The sequence below is a fragment of the Bos taurus genome, chromosome 8, assembly GCF_002263795.3.
Source record: "Bos taurus isolate L1 Dominette 01449 registration number 42190680 breed Hereford chromosome 8, ARS-UCD2.0, whole genome shotgun sequence".
Classification (NCBI taxonomy): domain Eukaryota; kingdom Metazoa; phylum Chordata; class Mammalia; order Artiodactyla; family Bovidae; genus Bos; species Bos taurus.
Window position 1 is genome coordinate 26,451,447 of NC_037335.1, and position 18,535 is coordinate 26,469,981.

General features: G+C 40.0%; 1 protein-coding gene across 2 annotated transcripts in view; it reads right to left on the reverse strand.

The window, feature by feature from the left end:
- ADAMTSL1 (ADAMTS like 1) overlaps nt 1-9,936 on the reverse strand; it is a 1,134,169-nt gene extending 1,124,233 nt beyond the window's left edge. For both annotated transcript variants that reach the window (XM_059889384.1, XM_024996068.2), the window contains exon 1: nt 9,550-9,936. In XM_059889384.1, the coding sequence (XP_059745367.1) occupies nt 9,550-9,636 (87 nt within the window). In that variant the 5' untranslated portion in view covers nt 9,637-9,936. The remainder of the gene's footprint in view (nt 1-9,549) is intronic.
- Between the last annotated feature and the right edge of the window lie 8,599 nt (nt 9,937-18,535).

Consider the following 18,535-nt stretch of genomic DNA (forward strand, 5'->3'; position numbering starts at 1 on the left):
ATGAAAGGGAATAAATAGTGCTAACTTCCAGTTAAACATGGAAGGTTGAACACTATTTTTTTTCCCCATTCTCTCCCAAATGTCTGCTAAAATAACAGTAAATAAATAAAAATGACAAGAGAACTGGAAAGGACACAACAGCAGACAAAAGATGCCAATAAATTTCTGTAATATGGAAAGCTGGTGGAGGAATTGTAACTGACTTAACAGAACTGTGCCTGCAACAGGATATAATGATGGGAAGCAAGACCATTTGGCCTGTAAAAGCTCAGAAAGGCTTCAGACATGGAGGCACCTGATGCTGCCAAAGATGGGACTGAAGTTTTGGCTACAACTAGAAAGAGTGTGTTTAATGTTATCAAACAAAGACTGCTGAATAGTAAAGCTGAGAAAATCTTTCAGAAAGTATAATAAAAAGATAAAAATAAGACAGTAGATTTTAAGAAATATATGGTCAATCCAAGAAGCTTAAATATTAACTGAAAGGAATTTCCAAAAAAAAGGCAAACACATACAAGGCTGGCAAGAAAATTATCAAAGACATATGAAAATAAATGTTTCCCGGTCTGAAGGATGTAGATCTACTGAAGGTCCATGAAGACCCTAGCACACTGAATTCAAATAATCTTACACCAAGGCACAGCATCTTGAAACTGTGGTTCAGAGGTTGGCATATAATGACCTGTGGTCCAAATTTGGCACACCCCCCATTTTTGTAAATAGTTTATTGCAATTATTGACTTAGAACAACCAGGTTCACTCATTTCTGTATTGTCTATCACTGCTTCCTGATGGGGCTTCCCAGGAGGCACTAGTGGTAAGGAATCTGCCCTCAGTGCAGGAGACTGAAGAGACCCAGGTTTAATCCCTGGGTTGGAAATATCCCCTGGAGGAGGGTGTGGCCACCCACTCCAGTATTCTTGCCTGGAGAATCCCATGGACAGAGGAGCCTGGCAGACTACAGTCCACAGGATTACAAAGAGTCAGACACAGCTGAATCAACTTAGCACATACACACGCTTTCCTGCTATAATGGGCAGAGTTTAGTGGTTATGGCAGAGATAGTATAGTATACAAAGCCTAAAATATTTTCCCAAGGGAAATGAAACTTATGTTTGCACAAAATCTTGCACATGGATGTTTACGGTAGTGATATTCATAAGAGCCCAAAGGTGGAACAATCCAAATGTCCCTCTGGAGACAAACGGATAAACTAAATATTACATATCCATACAGTGAAATATTATTCAGTTATAAAAGGAATGAAATACTGATACATGCTATAACTTGGAAGAACCTTGAAAACATAGAAGCCAGTCCTCCAAATTCACATATTACATGACTCCATTACATAACTGCATTCACACAAAAATCCAGAGTAGGGAAATCTACAGAGAAAGAAAATATATTACGGTTGTTTGGGATTGGTGAGTGGTGGAGAGTACAGGTAAGCTAAAGAGTACAAAGTTTATTGGGGTTTTTTTTAGGTGACCAAAATTTCTAAAATTGATGTGATGGTATGCATATCTGTGAACATAATAAAAATTACTGAATTAAACACTATAAGGGGTGAATTGCATGATATATGTATTATATCTCAAAGCTATTTTAAGGAAAATATATAAGAAAAATAGAATAATAATATACTATTTGGCACAGTGTAGTTATTACAAAATAGTAATACTGACCACTGGGTCTTTAAAATGTGATAAAATATTATGAAAAAATAATAAAAGGAGAATGAGAAAGAGAATTAGGAAATCACACCATAATGAAAATTTAATAGAATATAATAAATCACATTAAGGAATGCTGCAATAACAACAAAGGCACTATATTAAAAACACAAAGAATTAAAATGGTTATCTAACATTAATATAACTGAACACAAAGTTGATTTCAGGACACAGACTATTACCATGGATAGATAAGGTCATTATTAGTAATGACAGAAGAGTCAAATTTGCCAAAAAGACTATTCTAAATGCTTATATAACAGAGATTCAGGACAAATAAAGCAAAAACTGATAGAACTACAAGGAGATATAAACAGACAAATCCACAATGGTAGATGGAGACTGTGATATATCTCACTCATAATTGATACTATATCAATAAAGATGTAGAATATTTTAATAAAACTCTCAACCAACTTGACCTAAATGACATTTATAGAGTATTCCACCCAACAATAACTAGACTAATCTGGAAAATTTAGAAGAAACATATTTGTAGGAAGTTTAATTTTTTTTCAAGTACACATAGAACATTTACCAAGACAGACTATATTCTGGGCCATAAAACAAATGTCAATTAACTTAAAATTATTCAAGTTATATAAAGTGTGTTCTCTGAATACACTGGAATTAAATTAAAAGTAAATAATTGAAGTATATCTAGAAAATCTCCAAATATTTAGAAACTAAACAATTCATTTCAAAATACCCATGGGTCAAAGAGGAAATCAAAGGGAAATAAAGTATTTTGAAGGGAAGAAAAATGAAAACACATTTATGATATACCACTAAAACAGCACTGAAAAAAAAATTTTATTACTGGAAATCTTTGTTGGAAAACAAAAAAAAAGGTCTTATATTAATGACCTCAGCATTACCTTGACACCATAAGAAACTAGAAAAATAAGAACTTATGAAATGCAAAATAGCAGAAGACAGAAAATGTGTAATTTTTAGTGTAAAAATCTTACATATTTCTGTTTTCTATTATGAAGGAAATCTATGAAATCAAAGCTAGTTCTTCAAGACCTGTAAAATTTTTTAAGCCACTAAGCAGATTGATACTTGAGTATTCTTGCCTGAGAAATCCCATGGGCAGAAGAGCCTGGCAGGCTATAGTTCATGGGGTTGAAAAGACTCAGACACAACTTATTAACTAAACCACCACCACTTCCAAGCAGACTGATAAAGAATAAATATATAACCAGTATCAGGAATGAAAGAGGTGACACACTCCACGTGCTAATATTCAAAACATAATAAAGGAGCGTCATGAACTACTTTATGCCAATAAACTCAACAACTGAAATGAAATAGACAAATTCATGAAAGATACAAAACCTAACTCAAGATGGAATATTAATAGATAACATTAATGGCCCTATATCTACTTAAGAATTTAAATTTGAAGTTAAAAATCTTCACACTAAGCCAATCCCAAGTCCAGATAGTTTCTCTGGTGAGTTCTACAGAACAATTAAGGAAGAAACCACACACAATTTCTTCCAGAACATAAAATGAAAAGAGTATTTCAACCCTGATACTAAAAATAGACAGTAATATTGCAAGAAAATAAAACTACTGAACAATATTCTACATGGACATAAACACAAAAGTTATAATCAAAATTTGGTAAATCAAACCCAACAATATAGAAAAAGGGTAATATATTGTTACATCAAGCTGATCCCAGGAGTGCAAAATGGGTTTAACATTCAAAAATCAATCAAGATACTTAACTATATTAATAAACTAAAAAGGAAAAGTCATATAAAATATATGCAGAAAAAGCACTTGACAGAAATCCAACATTCATCTCTGATTAAAAAAAAAAAAAAAAAGCCCTGAGTAAACAAAGAACAAGATGAATTCTGATAAAAGACATTTTTTAAAAAATCCACACATAACATCATACTTTATGGTGAAATATTGAATTATTGTTCCTTAAGATTGGGAGTAAGCAAGGATATCTGTTCATACCAGTTCTATTCAATTGTGAACTGGAGGTGCCAGCCAATGTTATTAAACAGGAAAACAAAATGAAAGACATTCAAACTGGGAGAGAATAACTGTTTTTATTTGCATGTGACATGATCATATGTGTAGAAAATCTGATTGAATGTACCAAAAAACTGCTACAACCAGTATGTGAAGTTGAAGAAGATAAAAACAATATGCAAAAATCAATTGTTTTTATAAATTAACAAGGAAAAATCAGAAACAAATTTTTTAAAGTGCCATTTAAAAGAGCATCAAAAATATGAAATATTTAGAATAAATCTGACAGAAATATGTCAGATTTTTTACACTAAAAATGACCACATATTACTTAGAGAAATAGAGACCTAAATAGATAGAGGTTTATCGTGCTCAAGAATTATGAAACTCAACATTGTTAACAGACTATGTCATTCGAAATAGATCTACAGATTAAAACACTCCCAATCAAGTCCTTGAATGCATTAAAAAAAAAGTTGGTAAACTTGCTTTAAAATTTATATAGGGTAGCCAAATCAACATCCTTGAAAATGCAGAACAAAGTCAGAGAAATCACACTTCCTCAGTTCAAAATGTATTGTGAAGCTACAGTACTCAAGACCATGGGGTACTAGCATAGCAACAGAAATACAGTTCACCAGAACAGAATAAAGAACCTAAAAATAGTCCCATGTATACAGACAACTGATTTTTAACAAAGGTGCAAAGGCAATTCAACGGAGAAAGGACAGTCTAGTTAAAAAATCTTGCTTTAAAACAACTGAAAATCCATGGGTTAAAAAAATGAACTTTGACCCACATCTTGCACCACATACAAAATTAATTCAGAACTGCACAGAAACTAAATGTGAGACATAAAAAATTTTAAGGAAAAAACCTGTGTGATCTTATGATCTTATTTCTTAAGAGCAAAACCACAATTTACCAATAAACAATAAATTTAACTTCATCAAAATTAAAAACTTCTGCCCATCAGTATACCATATCAAGAAAATGAAAAGACAAGCCACAGCCTGGGAGAAAACATTTGCAAATGATACATCTGATAAAGGAGTTACAGCCAGAATACATAAAGAATTCTCATAACAGGAGAAAAAGACCCAATGAGAAATAGACAAAATATCTGAATATACATTTTGCCAAAAACGTTACATACATTCTAAATAAATCCATGAAAAAAAATGCTCTAGGTCATCAATCATTAGGGAACTGCTCATCAGAATCCAGAACAAGCTACTAGTATACCGATTCACATGGCTAAAGTCAAAGCCTGACCTCAGCAGATGCTGGCAAGGATGCAGAGGAATGGCATATTGCAACCTTCTGAAAAGCTGGCAATCTCTTAAAAAGTTTAAACATATACCTACCAATGATTCAGTCATCCCACTTCTGAAACAAAACTACATCTCCATGCAAAGACATATAAACATATCTTTATAGCAACTTTCTTTGTAAAGCCAAAAACTGGAAACACACAGTCCATAAATAGGTGAATGCTGATGGACAACAAAGTATAATATTTCCACATAATGTAACACTACTTAGAAAGAAATGAATTATTGGGAACATGCTACAGCATGAATCATCTCAAAAAAAACAAAACTATACAGAGTGGCAGAAAAAAAAGACCAGATCATAAAAAAGAAGGGGGGAGTGGTAATCTACTCTGATTTCATTTACATAAAATTCCAGAAAATGCAAACTACAGTGACAGAAAGTAGATCACCATTTGCACGGTGATTTAGGGTGTGAGGAAGGGCAGCAGGAAGGGATTACCATTTAGAAAGATGGTAAGGATGACCCTACATGCGAGACAGCAAAAGACACACAGATGTATAGAACAGTTTTTTGGATTCCATGGGAGAAGGCAAGGGTGGGATGATTTGAGAGAATAGCATTGAAACATGTATGTTATCATATGTGAAACAGATCGCCAGTCCAGGTTCAATGCATGAGACAGGGTGCTCAGGGCTGGTGCACTGGGATGACCCCGAGGGATGGGATGGGATGTACACCCATGGCTGATTCATGTCAATGTATGGCAAAAACCACTATAATATTGTAAAATGATTAGCCTCCAATTAAAATAAAAATAAAATTTAAAAAAGGGTAATGAGAAAACTCTGAGGTGATGGTGTCACAGGTGTATGTGAGTATATATATATATGTCAAAACTTATTAAACTGTATAGTTTAAATATGTGCAACTTACTGTATGTCAAATATAACTCAAAATACTATAAAACAAATAAACAAGAAAAAAATGTTGCCTTTAGGACATGGGATCTGACGTTAAGAGGTTAGGGAAAAAACAGGGTAAGAAATTGCTATATTTCTTTATAAGCCCTTAGTAATATTTTTTAACCATGAAAATTATTATCACAGTAAAAATAAAAAATAAAACAAGAGCAAGAACATATAAGAGAACAATAAAAGAGACAAGAAAATGTTTCCTTCGAGGTCTTTAGTGGAAAGTCAGGTGCCAGCAAACACACAAATTCTTCCCAACCATCCTGTTTTTAACCTCATTACCAAATTCCTAACAAGGGTAGGATTTAGAATACCACAGTAAGTCAAAATATTCAATGTTAGTCTTTGAATAAGCTATCATTGGCATGCCACCATAAGAACATGAATTGCCACTAAGTGACATTTTTAAGCAATAGTAATGGATTTGTGCTGATCTAGCCACAGTCCTCTCCAACAACCTTGTTTATTTTTACAGTGGATTGCTACAGATGACTTGTAGAAATCATTAAGTAGTTGGTAACCTCTAGTGGTTAAAACAGTTAATTATGTACTTCCTTACCTGGGAGCAATTTGGGCAATGGGATGAATTTGAGTTCAGCTGATGAAGTGAAATTGATATCAGTAAAATAATCAGTTTCTTAAGAACCCAAAGAGTGAGCTACCTTCCAGTTGCACAGGGCAAGAACTGCAAGTTAGGAGGGTAATTCAATCAGGACCAAAGAAGAATAATCCCTGAAAGCAGAAATTCAGTGAGATTCCTGAATAATTTTTATTTGCATTAAAATTGTTCTTTGGACTTTGATAATATAACTTAGGTGTAATTCAGTGTAGGGAGCCAGAACCTCTTAAACAAAGAGCCTCCTTTAACTATGGGTGCAATATATACAAGAGTTTTGATAAGTCTGATAGTCATGCCTTCATGTACTGAGTGCTCTGAAGAAAAAAACATTTAAAGAATGTATAATATAAATTCCAGTGTTCCAATCCTTTGGCACTGGCTATTGGTTTGATTTCTTCTTGATTTGATACTAAGTATCCTTAAGTTTCCAGTCTGTTAAATTCACTGATAAGGTATAAAATTCATGTAGTTTAAAAAAAAAGTGTTAAATTGTGTTGCAAGATCAGCTGCTTCTGACCAACACCTAAGTATTAATATATCTAAAGTGTACTGCATTCAGCAAGAATACAGAACCCATCTACCACTTTAAACCCTCTGCTATCCCTTCCCTGACAAGTTTAGTCAGGCTTCTCACATGTGGATAGCAGCCCTGCCAAGTGGAACAAGAAAAAGTCATTTGAAATTAAACAATAAACCACGTTCAACACACACACACACGGCCCAAATCTGCTTTCATCATCTTCACCCAGAAGAAAGTTGGTTGAGAAGAAAAGCAAGGAGGAGCAGGTGTGTAACACTGGGAAAATCAGTTTGTCCTAAATGTCAAGAGGGCACCAAACGACTTGAAATAGGTCTAAACAAGTCCAGTGTTTAAAATGCATGTATATATGTGTGTGTGAATATATATATATATATATATAAAATAGGCAGTCTATTGAAGTATATTTTTAAAAACCACCACCAACAAATACACAAGTCTAAGAAACTACTTCATGCATCTTTGCATATTAACATCTTTGCTGGTTTCAAATATTACCAGATAGTTTAACAAAATATCAAGGATAAGGCAGGATTTCTACCCTTATGATTATTTTAAAGTAAGACACAAGGTGTTCAGTCTTGAGTTGGGTTAGATGCCAACCTGCCTGGTGTTGCTAGAGCCAGCAGTTCCTTCTAGAACACAGGCCAACACCCTCATTTTACAGATAAAGAAATAGAAGGTTAAGGGCCTTGACTAGAATGACACAGCTAGTTAGGGACAGAGCCAGAACTGGAGGCTGCATGTTAACCCTCTCTCCCCTAGCATGCCTATTAGGCCCTCTTTACAGTTCTCCCTTGAGTTTCTTTTTGGGCTGATGACTCTGTTAGAACAGGTCACTGTAAGGCAGGTCATTTTGACACTATGGTTTTCAACCCAGCTGCATAGTGTAATCACCTGGGAGCTTTATAAGCCCCAGTGTTCCACCTTATCATCATATACCCCTCAAGGATGCTGATGCAATTCAACTGGGGTGGGAGACTGGCCCCAGGCGTATCTAGAGCTCTCATAGGCAATCCTAACATGCAACCACCTCTGAGAAGGCCTGCCCATGGAGCAAGGCATTTGAGGAATAAAACTGGCTCATAATTAAGACAAGGTTTTGCAAGGGTTTTTCTGGGCTCCAATCTAAGCAGGTGTTCCCTGTTGAAAATCTCTATCACTTCTTAGCCTAGTCTCTGCCTGTCAGGTTCCACTGGGCTCTGGGCCCTTCTTAGCCCTCATTCTTGGTCCTTGCTCATCCTCTAAAAGTTCACCAATGCAATCAAAATGATCATTAAAATAGAAATCTGAAAACAAGTTTCAGAAACTGTTAACTAAAAGCAAAGGAAGGAAATCCCCCGATTTGGACAAGTCTCCATAAGCAAAACAGAGGAAAGGGAGGCTATCTGGCGATAATTCCGGCCAAGAGTACTTGGGCATTTTCCCAGAATTACCCAAGTAATCCTGTGAAAAGCAAATCTGTGTAGGCTAAATTATGTACAAACTGCCTAAATCATGAGTTTTAATCAAAAGTTACCTGACTCTGGAAATCGTGAAAGCCAAAGACACCACACGCATCACGGGGTATGAATGACCCCTGCCCCCTTCCCCAAAGCAGCTCTCTCCAGGGTCTTTGCTGTAATAAACCAGAGCCAAGCCAACTGTGAATTAGACACCCTTCCAGGGCTCTTCTGCTCTGCCTCGGGGCCAGAGCCCACCCAGTCAAGAGAACTCAGTTTCTACAACCCATCTGGCTTGGGAGAAAATTCTAGGAGTAGGTGAAGGGGGCGTGGTGAAGGCGAGTCCCCCTTCACCAGCCACCACGACCACTTATTCTCCACTGCAGAGCATCATTGAGCCCATCTGGTCCGCCATCTGCACACCTTACAACCGCCCCCGACTCTACCGGACGTGGGTGGCCCTAAGGTGACAATGTCAGAAGTTTACTGGGCCCGAGGAAAGACAGAAATGAGGAGTGTCCCAGCGTCCGAGCCTTCCCAGAGCCGCCTCAGCCTCCGCCAGGAAAGAGAGAAGGGATTCCTTGAAGGACTGACTGTCCAGAATGGTTGGCTGGGTCGCGGGCTCCCTGGGACAGGGCCGCACCCAGACTCAGGCGCCACCTCTTCGCCTCGACTCTGCCCAGCTGGAGGCAGGACCAGGGCGTGGCGGGAAGCCGGGACGCGGCCCCAGGAGGCTGGGCAGAGACTCAGCTCAGGGGCTGATGCCGCCAGCTCCGGGATTGCGGCGAGGGGCCGCCTTAGCCCCAATCCCGCGCCACCTGTCCCAGCTCGGGTGGCAGCGCAACCCTGGGACAGTCCCTGGCCAGAGAGAGCGCGCCCCAAGCTATTTAGCACTTCCCGCAGTAGCACAGCCTAATAGAAAGTTATCAGGAGGGGGAGGGGACACAAGACGCGCAAGCTGCCCTACCTGTCCGGCGACGCAGAGCAGGCACCAGGTGCCTCCGAGGATGCGGGCCAGGAGCCCCGAGCGCTGGGGCGCAGCCAGCCGGGCCATGGTCCCCCAGCGTGGAGGGAGGGGAGTCCTAAACTAGACCCCACCCTGAAAGCGGTTGCCGCGTCCCGCGTGGGCTGCGGGGCTCCGCGTCGGCGGGCTGACGCGGGATGTGAGCCTGCGGGGCAGAGCTGAGCTGGGGCGGACGCGCGTGCTCCGAGCCTCCCTGCGGCCGTGGAGCCGGCGGCTTTGAATGGGAGCGCGTGCGCTGGGGGTGGGGGCGTTATTTGTGAATGTGCTGCTTGTCTTGGCTCCGGATGGTTCGCGCTCCCCCTTCACCCCCGCCCCCCAGCACCCCCTCCGGCTCCTGCTCCTCCCCTCCTGTGTCAGCCCAACGAAGGCGGGGAGCGCAGACACCCAGCCGCCCCGGCAGCGACCGCTGTGAGCGTTTCGGGAAACCCGAGCGGAGCTAGGCGCTGGTTCTATTTATTTATTCTTTTTAAAGGCGGGGGGAGTCTTGCGTGGCACACCTTGCTCATGTTGGGGGTGCCTCCCTGCCTGTCCTGGGAGCGTGCGGGATGAGAAGCGAAGGCTTTCCCCGGATGCTGGCGCTTTCCCGGAACGAGAACGGAGAGCCAGTACGCCTTCCCTGGAGCTCGGAGCGCTTCAACCGCCCTGGGAACCACGCAAGACCTTCAGGGAGTGGGGAAGAGTTTGTGGGGTGGCTGGGGTGAGTTTCTTAATCTCAAGACCCCACACAATGGTTTGGGGAACCAAACTCTGGGCGCGCAAAGAGATTCTCCCGTGGAGTTAATTTGTTTGGCATCCTGGGTCTGGGATCCCTGACACCTAGGTAGAGACACAGAGACCCAGGGGCCGGCATTACACATAGGGAGCCCAAGAAACGGGTTGAGTGAGAATGAATTTGCTTGATATCTTCTTGTGTGGATGGATTTCTGGGGGGCAAGCCAGGACGCCCCCTTATCCAGTATGGGCAGCACTCTTAATTAGACTTGAGGCTTCCAAGCTTTCCTCCAGCAAAAAACAAACGTCTTGCCCTTTTGAAGTTCTTTGCCACTGAGACCCAGGCTCATCTGTTCCTGAAAACCTGACGCTCCAGGGTCAGCCTCCCAAAGTATCTTTATAAGAAAGCAAGTCCCCCACCCTTCTTCTAACCATCTTCCAGGCCACTCCACCCCTCTCGAACCTTGGCAGTGAAGCTAGCAGAGGCGGAGGGCTGGCCCCACTTCAGTGAACTCCGTATGATAAGAGGATTCAGCCCATTGCTGGTGAAATAACTTTTTTGAAGTTCCCACGTATGCCCATTGGGATGAACCCTGCATAAGATGACGATGGGGCCATACTCCTCAGCAACTATTCATCAGTCCACATATTCCAAAAGCCAAGCACTGTGCTTAAACATTGTAGCTCATCAGTGATCTGAAAGATTCGGATCTCACTCATGTTAATTGCCTAAACAGACCAGACACAGACTGCAGACAATGAGAGGTACAGTCCTCCAGGCAGAAGTGCCCATAGGAAGTGAATGTTACATGTGCCAGCAGGAGCATTTGTGTCCAGAATAGTGGGATTTTGTTCTTGTATATGGTAAAGGAGCTAGTTATGTGTACATTTGAGTTCCCAGGGTGCAAAATAAAAAAATCAGAAGTAGAAAAAAATATTTTCATTTGAGTTTAGAATCCCAGAAAGTCAGAGCTGGAAGGCCCAAATCTTTAGAAAATTTTTAAAAGGAATCTGGGGCCAGGTTTTCAACTTGAATTGATAAAGAGGGAAGAGTAAGATTATATATAAAGAACAAAGACCACAGAGACTGGAGATAGGAAAGTGTTCCCACGGGGTATTGCAAATAACTGGCCTTGCTAGGCTTTTTGAGTTACAAGGCTGAACAGTTAAAGTCAAGGCTGTGCTTGGTGGGGTGGTGGTCATAAACTGTAGAGGTAGTGCATCTAAGGTAACAGGCTAGAAAATAAAGGGAACCCACCCTGGTGTGCCAAATGGCAGCAGTAGATAACAGTAACTGAAGTAAATCTTCAAATAGCCGTCAGATAGGTGCAGATTATCCCAACTTGACATTGAGAATCTGAAACTCAATGGCTGTGCTACCAGGATTGGAAGCAGACCCTGGAAGGTAATATAGTTCTGTTGAACTTCAGGATTAGAAGGGAATTCTAGCCAACTAGAATTAAAATTAATTTCTAGCCAAATAGAAATTAAAAGATGCTTGCTCCTTGGAAGAAAAGTTATGACCAACCAAGATAGCATATTAAAAAGCAGAGACATTACTTTGCCAACAAAGGTCCATCTAGTCAAAGCTAGGTTTTTCCAGCAGTCATGTATGGATGTGAGAATTGGACTATAAAGAAAGCTGAGCACCAAAGAATTGATGCTTTTGAACTGTGGTGTTGAAGAAGACTCTTGAGAATCCCTTGGACAGCAAGGAGATCCAAGCAGTCCATCCTAAAGGAAATCAATCCTGAATGTTCATTGGAAGGACTGATGCTGAAGTTGAACCTCCAATACTTTGGCCACCTGATGAGAAGAACTGACTCATTTGAAAAGACCCTGTTGCTGGGAAAGATTGAAGGCGGGAGGAGAAGGGAACAACAGAGGGTGAGAGGGCATCACCAACTCAATGAACATGAGTTTGAATAAACTCTGGGAGCTGGTGATGGACAGGGAGGCCTGGCGTGCTACAGTCTATGGGGTTGTAGAGGACACGACTGAGCGACTGAACTGAACTAACCAACTACATACCTAAACCCCAAAGAGCTTGGCCATCTAGTTCCATAGCCACATTTTTATTTTTAAATGGGTTAAGAGACTAAAGTGGTTACATGTAGCGCATCCTCCGTTAGTTTGCTTGGTTATTGTCTTTCTCCCCTGTTAGAAAGAGTGAGGCTTTGCACAAGTCACTTAAGAGGCAGCTGAATTTATTCCTATCTTAATGTGGTGAGGGAGGGGTGACCTTCTATTCCTTGAACAGGGAAGTAACAGAAGGATCAGTGATTTAAAGTTAAATAATAAGGCAGTAAAGTATAGGGTAAAAAGGTGGTAGAAAGTCCAATAGGAGGGAGACCAGCTAAGAAGATGTTGCCCTAAACCAGCCATGAGATGATGAAGGCTTCCATTACTGGAGAGGCATTCCAGCTCCTGGAGAACAAAGTGTGTTCAGAAAGCCAGATAGAGAAGGAAAGCATTCTTTGTTCTATATAACCTGAGAAGATGGTATGTACACTTAGAGCACCTCCATACCAGAGGTCCAAGTCCAGATCCTTGAGACCAGACTCAAATGTTAACAGATAGGCTGATTCTGTTGACTGTTCCCTGCTCAAAAAATCTTACAAGGGGAAGGGATAGGGAGTTTAGGATGGACATGTACACACTGCTATATTTGAAATGGATAACCGACAGGGACCCACTGTATGGCACATGAAACTCTGCCGAGTGTTATGTGGCCGCCTGGATGGGAGGGGAGTTGGGGGAAAATGGATATATGTACATGTATGGCTAAATCCTTTCCCTGTTCACCTGAAACTATCACAAGTGTTTGTTAGTCAGCTATACCCCGAAACAAAATAAGAAGTTTTTTAAAAATCTGTAGGTCCTTAGATTATTTTCCAATCAATAAACATTGATAGTTTAAGAAATAACTGAATGAAATGGAACAAAGTATTCTTAGTATCCACTGAAGATCAAGTTTCCTTGATACTGCATAAAATATAGGGAGGATGCTTTAAAACAGATGTTTTTCCTTAACAACTTAATGACCTCAGTGTAACACAGGAACTAAAAATGTCACATTCTTTAGGTACTAGAATACACATGGAGTATTAGAAGACCCCAGTCACCATTAATAGTTCTTCATCTCACTCCAGTCCCAGTCTTTCCAGAGCCTCTGCTCTGGACCACAAGCCCTTTCATCGGAGGCTTGCAGCAGATGTGTTTTGGCATCACAAGTTAGAGCTCTTAAAGAATCATTTTATTGGAACATTATTGGAATATTAGAATACTCGATTCTGAGCTTGACTCCGAGTCTGCCTGTTGATGTCAGGGCACTTCTACTCCACTGACTCCTCACTATGTCCCAATCCTTTCTTCATCCCTGTCTTTTCTTCTGTATCTTTTTATCGAGCATACTCCCCCGCCACCCCACTCCTAGGGCCCATCATTTCAATAACACTCTTTCAATACCCTACACACCCTTGCTTCTTGGTCTTTTCTTCATATCTTAACTCAAAACAAACTCAGTTATCTATTATCTCAGTGCCTGCCCTCCAGGAGCCCAGCGCTGCAGGGGAAAGCCACAGAATAGAGCAGATAAATGTTATTACCATAGCACCATCTTCACCCACCTCAAATGGACCCTCAACATTGCCCATCAATCCTCCTGGTCTATTCACTCTTTTTCTATATCATTGCCTACAATGACTACTTCAAACGCTCTCCAAACCTTCAGTTCCTCCTTTATCTCCTCCCTTTCTACAGATAATGCAAAGCTCCAACTTTACAGAGAAAACTGCATCAGTTGAATGGGAACAACTTCTACTTTTATCTTTTCCCGCCAAATCTACTTATACCCACAAGATCCCCTCGTTTCCTCCCTTAGTCAGTCCCTCCACAGGGCTCTGGGTCTAATCACTCCTTACCTTCAACTAGTGAGGAAACTCACTACACATGTTCCCTCTTGTCTACTGTATGTTCAGCAACCTGCTGTACACTCTCCCCAGCGTTTTAATACTCAAACCTGGTCCAGCCTCTACCATATATAAATAAACAAAGAAGCGAATTACTCTCCTTCAACTACCTGAGATCTTTGCTTTATAACCATACTTCTTGAGGGTTTCATTTATGCCCTTTCTTGTTTTCTCCCTATTTAATCATCAATCCATTCCAGTCAGAACTCGCCACCATCACTCCAGAAAAATGCAACCTGCTCCAGTCACCAGTTACTTTCATGCTGTCATGTCCAATGAACATCGATTGGTCCTCTATCCTACTTGTCCTTGTAAAACCAAAGGGATGGTGGATCATTCCTTCATTCTTGGCTGTTCCTCAGACATTGGTGTGCTGCTCCTAGGAATATATCTTTTGTTTGTTCTGTACCCTTCCCTCCCAATCTCCTTCTTCAGTATAACTCATTGCAAGTCCCTCCCATATCTGGGTTGGATTCCTTAATTATATGCACTCATGTATCTGCATTATTTTTCTTCATATAAAATTTATTCTGGTTTATAACTGTACTTTTACTAATGTGATCAGTTGACCAAAATGTGTCTTTCCTTTTCCTATTAGGTGATAAATTCTAAGCAGTTCATCACTGTGATTCCAATGCTTATCCAGTTCAAATGCTCCTAATACATCATGTCTGACAAAAATTGAAATGTGTTGACTTAATTAATAAATGAATAAACTCTTTAAGTTTACTTATCATTTAAGGTTTAGTTTATTCCTTAAGTTTCAGCTGTCCTGGAAACTTAGCCATTAAGTGAGACACAAACTGAAAGTCCTTAAGGACAAACTTTATACGCTATTCACCTTTATCCCAGAACCAGTGTAAGTCCTAAAAACATAGCAGGTCATCAGAAAAAAAAAAAAAAAAAGACAGGTTGACTAAGTGAATGGGCAAAATCCACTAATGAAATGGACTCCCTCTTTATATAAATTCTTAGGCAAACTCCAAATAAAGATCCACAGGCCATATAATTCTTGAAGAGATAATAAGACATTCCAACAACCCTTCCTGCTTTTAAAAAATAAAATGAAGTTTGGTACCAAGCCAGTTGTGTTCCTCATCATCACCTTGAAGTTTCCCCAATGAGGAGGAAACAGAAATAAAATAACATATATATAGAAAGTCCACAATACAAAAATTATATACCTTCTTATAATACAAAGCATATGATAAAAAGAAATGCATTAAATACTTAGAAGTAGGAGGAACCAAGAGGCACACATTCTGTCACCTGCAGTTAAGATTTATCTAAATTATTTCTTGTTAGTATATCATGTACATTATAAAATAGTCACCAAGAAAGGAATTTTCTGATAACTGGCTCAAATCCTGATTCATTCCCCTCTCGGTCTTTAACTAGCTGGAAATGCTCTTCTTGTCAGGCTTTATTTGCCTCGGTAGACAAGCAAAACACAGAGCAAAGCTGTTCAGTCAAGCAAAATGTTCGTTTTTGACAAGTTGAATGTCACACACTTGGTTCAAGGAAAATATACATACCTGAATTATACTAGAAGTCTTCTCACTCGAGTGAAGCTGTTTCAACAATATTCCAGTCCATAGAGACATGTGGCTTCAACTATTACAAACTGTTAAATTATGTGCATAATAAAAAAATGATAGGAAACATAAAGTAGTATGTTTATATCTCACAGAAATGACTCAAAACTATATTTCAAGAAAGTAAACACTGGAAACCAGCGGTTTTACTGACTCTGCCCCAATTTCATCTCTGTCCTAATTTTGTCTTTTATATGAACGCACAGATTTTTTTTTTTTAATTTTGGCTACTCTATTTCTGTGTTTTTAAATTATAGGCATAAAGATTAGCTGGAACTAGAGTTACATGAATTAACATTCAAATCGACATATTTAAGATTACTTCTGCTTCCTTCTAAGGGAAAAACGCAGTGTCTCATGAGGGTTATAACTTATCAGCAGACTTATCTTTCCATTCTATAACACTGAGTTACTGGGGAGTGTTTGTGGTCCCAGCGATTTTCTGGCATCCATATGACTGCATTCACGATACTGTGTTGGTAATGCTCATACTTAATCTCTTGATGTTGGCTTGCAGGAGTCTCAAATATAAAATGTGACAGCATTTGTTTTTCTTACCACATAAAAAATGACATCACAAACTGTTAAGAGGTTAAACCATATATTATGGCTTCATTTCAGAGTCACCGTTTGCGTCATATGACTGCCCAACAGGGACCGAATCTAACACACTTAACATTCCTGCGTCTAATAACATATATAAGCTCCTCTGGGTGAGGCCCATTGGGTGTGGTTTTATCACACAGAAAATCTTATATAATAATAGCCTTTTCACAAAATTGTCATTCTTTCTCCATGTTGAAGGATTTGTCCAAATAATACAGCAAAGGACAACAGAGATTATAAAGAAATCAAGAAGCTGCATTTAGAAACACACATTTTCATTCCATTCATCTTCTCTGGAGAATTCAGATACTGTTTACCTGAACTTGGCAACAATTTTTCTGTAAGTCCGCTAGTCTGTCAACAATGATATTCAGTTTCTCTTTTGTACCAGCCATTATGAAAATATGTAAAAGAAGTTAACTATGTGACCCTTGTTCTGTCAAAATTCATAATTAAAGTTTGCAAAATACATTTATGGACGAAATTTCCATCCCCCAAATATCTATTCTCCATTTTTTTCTTAAGCCCTTTGAAAGCATTATATCCCATCACAGGCATTTTTGTATCCTTAACTCCTACCACACAGCAGGCACTCAATAAAGAACTGCACTGAACACTTATTTTAATGCAAATCCCAGAGTGGGAACTGCAAGGACATACCCTGATTCTGCATTTATGACTAGCTTCCCAAAGCCCCTGTCAGTGTGTGTCAATGAGCAGAATCCTTATTTCTCTGAAGTCCTGACACAGCACGCTTTGAGACGCAACTTCCACTACCATACAGAAAATACCAGTGGTTAGTAAGTGTGGTGTTACTTGCTCAGTCGTGTCCAACTCTTTGCAACCCATGGTCTGTAACCTGCCAGGTTCGTCGGTCCAAGCAAGAATTCTCCAGGCAAGAATACTGGGTTACCATTCCCTTCTCCAGGGGATCTTCCTGACCCAGAGACAGAGCCTGGGTCTCCCGCACTGCAGGCAGATTCTTTGCTATCTGACACACCAGGGAAACCCCCAGTGGTTTAGTAGGTAGTTGTCAACTAAACCAATATTTGGTTATAGGAGTTTGCCCTATAAATAAAAGAATGCCTTTAAAAAAATTCAAGCCGTCTGTGTGTTTTGTGCTTCATTGCAACATCATCTAGCCCAGTATCTGTCCACGTTCTCTCTGCTTCTGTGCACACCGGGCATATGAGAAAGTTGGTAAATGAAATACAGTACTTATTTCAAACCCAGCATCTGAAGTTCCTTGATGGTGTCACAAGACCTCCAAAATAAGTCCCAGGTGCTGGGGGGGTTTTTGGCTTACAAGAGCACCTTAGTAAACACAACAAAAGCAAAGTAATGTCACTGATGTACTAAGCAACATTCCACTTTTCAGCTGTTGCCTACGACTTGGTATTAAGAGTTTCTGCTTATTATAATCACCTTTTGTTTCTAACTTGAAATCAGTGTCTAAACTAAAGGAAAATGGACCTCTTTCTTTTGAAGCAAATTATCCTCAGTTTAACTAGAGGCATGTATAGAAGGCAGTGTGTAAGTTATACCTCCGTTTGGTTCATTCTGAAAGAAATACCAATGTATATGTGGACACTGTGTATTCACTTGCTGCTGCTGCTGCTGCGTCACGTCAGTCGTGTCTGACTCTGTGCGACCCCATAGACGGCAGCCCAACAGGCTTCTCTGTCCCTGGGATTCTCCAGGCAAGAATACAGGAGTGGGTTGCCATTTCCTTCTCCAATGCATGAAAGTGAAAAGTGAAAGTGAAGTGTCTCAGTCGTGTCCGACTCTTAGCGACCCCATGGACTGTAGCCTACCAGGCTCCTCCATGGGGTTCTCCAGGCAAGAGTACTGGAGTGGGGTGCCATTGCCTTCTCCGGTGTATTCATTTAGTCGTGTTTAACTCTTTGTGACCCCATAATTACTGACAGACACATTTCTACCTGTTCTAACTGCTCCAACAGTTTTACCTGTTGCTCTTCGTACTCTAAGATTCAACTAACAAGGATCTCAGTATCCACTGGGAAGAATGTGAACATAAAATTTAAA